At 39.3% G+C, this 3,610-nt stretch overlaps 1 protein-coding gene across 1 annotated transcript; it reads right to left on the bottom strand.

Annotated features, from left to right (window-relative positions):
* Nucleotides 1-324: 324 nt before the first annotated feature.
* LOC137718539 (ethylene-responsive transcription factor TINY-like) lies at nt 325-1,683 on the bottom strand. Its single transcript, XM_068458090.2, has one exon. The coding sequence runs from the start codon at nt 1,382-1,384 to the stop codon at nt 626-628; it is 759 nt and encodes a 252-aa protein (XP_068314191.2). The 5' UTR covers nt 1,385-1,683; the 3' UTR covers nt 325-625.
* Nucleotides 1,684-3,610: the final 1,927 nt, after the last annotated feature.

Below are 3,610 nucleotides of genomic sequence, written 5' to 3'. Positions count from 1 at the left end.
AGCACTTCCCATGTCACTCCAGTGACAGGGTCTCGTGGCGAGTGCAATTGAAATGAAATGGATGGATCATCCTGGTCCTATGACACTACAGTCATAGGGTCTCGTGACGAGTGTTAAGGAAAGAGACGAGATATATTTTCGCAATTACAGGACAAATTCTGTCAATAATGGATCAAAATGTGCAAGGAACTAGTGGCATTTCACTATTAATAGACCTGAAACTCGATGAATTTGCAAATTAGGACAAGAATTCCAAGAAATGAGTACGGAATGAAAGTACTTTTGGGTGCAATTAGTTTGATGTTAAAATTTGATCAGAAAAAGGAAGAGAAAGACAGAGGCTTTATTCCATTTGCATCAAAGTCGCCAACCAAAGGGAAAGAAAATGTCTCATGGCACTTGCTTTCCATCCTAAAAACAGAGGAGAGTACTAAACTGTACAATTACACAAAACAGAGGACAAAGTAAAAAGTAGAAGAGAGATTATCAGAATTTAAGCCCTTCACATTTAAAAGCCAAAAGAGCCAAAAAAACTGAAAAGCAAAACAAGAAAAAAGAGAGAGAGATTAAGATGATTTACACAAAACTATTAATTAATTAACATCTAATTAGCAGATAGAAACTGCTAATTATTATAGTCCCATAACAAACCCTCAAGCCCAACTGAACTCGCCGCCCCCAACTCACCGCATTCGAACTCCTCAACGCGCTGCAGCCACGGCGGCGGATAAACCCATTGGTCCTCCGACTCCACAAACACGAACTCGCTTCTCAACTCGGTCGACTCGTAACTCAGACTCGGCAACTCGACGATCTCGCTCAGCTCCTCCGACTCGGTCGACAGGTTGTCTATAGCCGAGACGAGCGAGGACAGCGACGAGGAGGAGGAAGAGGAGAGTATGGACGGCGACATTGAACGGATGGAGTCGAACTGATGCATTTGGGCGGCTTTGGTGGCGGCGGCCTGGACGTCGCGGGGGGCGAGAGAAACCGGGCGAGGCAGCGAGTTGGAGAGCTCCGGGAAGTTGAGAATCGCCGAGTTGCCCTTGATACTCAAGGCGGCGACGTCGTGGGCCCGGGCGGCCATTTCAGGAGTCGGGAAGGTGCCGAGCCAAATGCGAGATTTCTTGCGGGGCTCGCGGATTTCGGATACCCATTTGCCCCAGTTCCTCATTCGGACCCCACGATAAACCGGGTGCTTGCTGGAGTCTCTGACCCGTTTGGCATTGTTTTTGGTGGGTAAGTCGGTTTCTTGGTGAATTGGCGAGCTGGGTTTTTGTGGGTTTTGGTTTTGGAGTGAGGAAGGCGAGGAAGGAGGCGATGCGGAAGTGGATGAGTTGGAGGTGCTCTCAGTTTCTGAACTTTGGGGTTGATCAGCGCTCATTGCTAACGGTGCCTTGTACGCGTTTGTGGAATGCCTCAATGAAAACACTCTGTATTTTGTGGTGAAAGAGAGTAGCACTGCTTTTCTTTAGCAGGGGAATGGAAATGGAAATCGGAGCATGCAAAGTTATGGAGGAGAGGTTTTAATTATTTTTCTTTTTTTTTGTATTTGATATCTTTTCCCAACGAGTCATCGAACACTTATAGAGAATGAAAGAGAGAGAGAGAGAGAGAAAGAAAGTGACAAACAAGAAATAAGGGGGGAGAGAGAGAGAGACTCCTTTAGGGCAATGGTACGCTGTGGGCGCCTTTCCTGTAGCAGCACCACGCAAGCCATTTATTCCTAGTTTTTCACCCATGTTTCCCTGTTCATTTATCCCTCTTTAACTTCCTCTTTGTCGACCTCCTTACCAAGTTCATCCTCATATATTAGGGTTTTGGTTTGTTTTTTTTTTTTTTAATACAAGCGATATTCTTACTTTAAACTTAATGGCGTAGCCAGATTTTATTCGGTAGGTGGGCTAAGCTAAAATTATTACTACGAAATCAAGTTTTTAATCCTATGTTGCCTACATAAAGTTATATAATAGTAAAAACTTGAATGTAGTAATTTAAAGCAAGAATTTTATGTTATGTTTTCTAGGCTTCTAGCCTTCAAAACTTCCAAGTGAATAAAATAAGAAACCATTTGTGATATGGAAGTTTTAATTTATTACTATTAAATATTATATTGGTTAAAGTGATGAGTTTATTTAACATCTATTAGCTCTTATTATTCTTAAAAATAGGCTTACTAATAAAAAAATTTCATTTCTTATGTGAAATATGACAATTAAAAATCAGAAACTAACCTAAAAATTAATATTTTTTAAGCTTGAAGAACCAAACTCTCCGTATGCTATAGCCTAGGGGAGCCTTGTACTTGGCTCCTCCCTTGTCTAAACTATCTTAAGGGGAGGAGGAATGGTATAATTTAACAGAAAATCCGTAACCACATGGGCAATTAATACCACTTGTGTAGTTGGTTGATAGATTACAGTTACGAAACTCTAAAACTAGTATGCGCTACTAATTTCAATAGTCCAGCAACATAACATATCATATTTGGAAAAATATCTCTGAATGTATTTGTATAAAAAGTCAAATTCTTGCATTTATTTTCTTGATCAAATTGAAATTTTAATTAGTATTTAGCTGGGGATTGTTGGAGAGCTTGCATTATCTTCTTCCTCCTTTTCGACCTCTTTACCTGGTAATCCATGTAGTTATAGATATAAGATTACGTCCTCTAATCAGATGTCAAAAAATGTGAGTAGACTCTAGCATCAGGATGCCCTACTAATCTCAACAATCTAACAACGTAATATGTTATGTCTTCGAAACAAATTTCTGAATGTGTGTACATAAAGCGACATTCTTGTGATTTCTTTTGTTGATCAAATTGTCATTTTAATTAGTGTTTGGTAGAGAGGAAAATTAATCAGCTAAAGGAGAGAAAAAAAATATAGGAAAAAGAAGAGGAGATAAGGATGGTTTTGATGAATTAGTACGTGTGGTATAATCAAGAGGGGTTTGTGTGAGGTGGCAATCAGTAAGGGTTTACAGCGTCGTCATCGTATGGTCCATGACGCCATGCTGTTGCATGCATGTACAAATATTTAATTATCATCTTGCATCACATTGTAAGACAAGTAAGCAATATATATATATATATAAAAAATAAAAAATACAAGACAAAAATCACAATTGCAGTGACTTTACTGTGGAGTGAGAAGATTGTAAAAATTATGGTGAGTATCAATAACTTTGTCAATTACATCACTTGATTCGAGTGATCTTGAAGTTTTAATTTGATTTGTTTGTACTATATTTGATCAATCCCAAAACTACCAAGTACCAGTCAACGTCATACCTTTAAAAATCCACTGAGGAGTTCATATTGAGGCATTCCTGCCGAAGCACAAGAGTTTCCCTTCAACCAGGAGGCCAATCACAACACGACACATGCCAATGTCAGAATAAAACTCATAGAGTCCCACATTGATTGTGAACAAAGGCTGGAGACTCTCTTCAACTATAAATGAAGACCATTCTCCTACAATGAATCGCAAATGTCATTATTGTACTTAATCCAGTCATTAGAACTCACTAATGATGATTATGCTTGAACCTATGTGTTTTATTAATGAAAACTCCTCTACTTTGTGGACGTAGCCAAACTTAGGGT

Source organism: Pyrus communis, chromosome 8 (assembly GCF_041283825.1).
Source record: "Pyrus communis isolate YQ-2024b chromosome 8, ASM4128382v1, whole genome shotgun sequence".
NCBI lineage: Eukaryota > Viridiplantae > Streptophyta > Magnoliopsida > Rosales > Rosaceae > Pyrus > Pyrus communis.
The sequence above is the reverse complement of the archived record's forward strand: the minus strand, read 5'-3'. Positions and strand labels throughout refer to the sequence as shown.

What these genes read in the sequence shown, in the direction of transcription:
- LOC137718539 (XM_068458090.2), bottom strand. Translation starts at nt 1,384, where the DNA reads ATGAGCGCTGATCAACCCCAAAGTTCAGAAACTGAGAGCACCTCCAAC.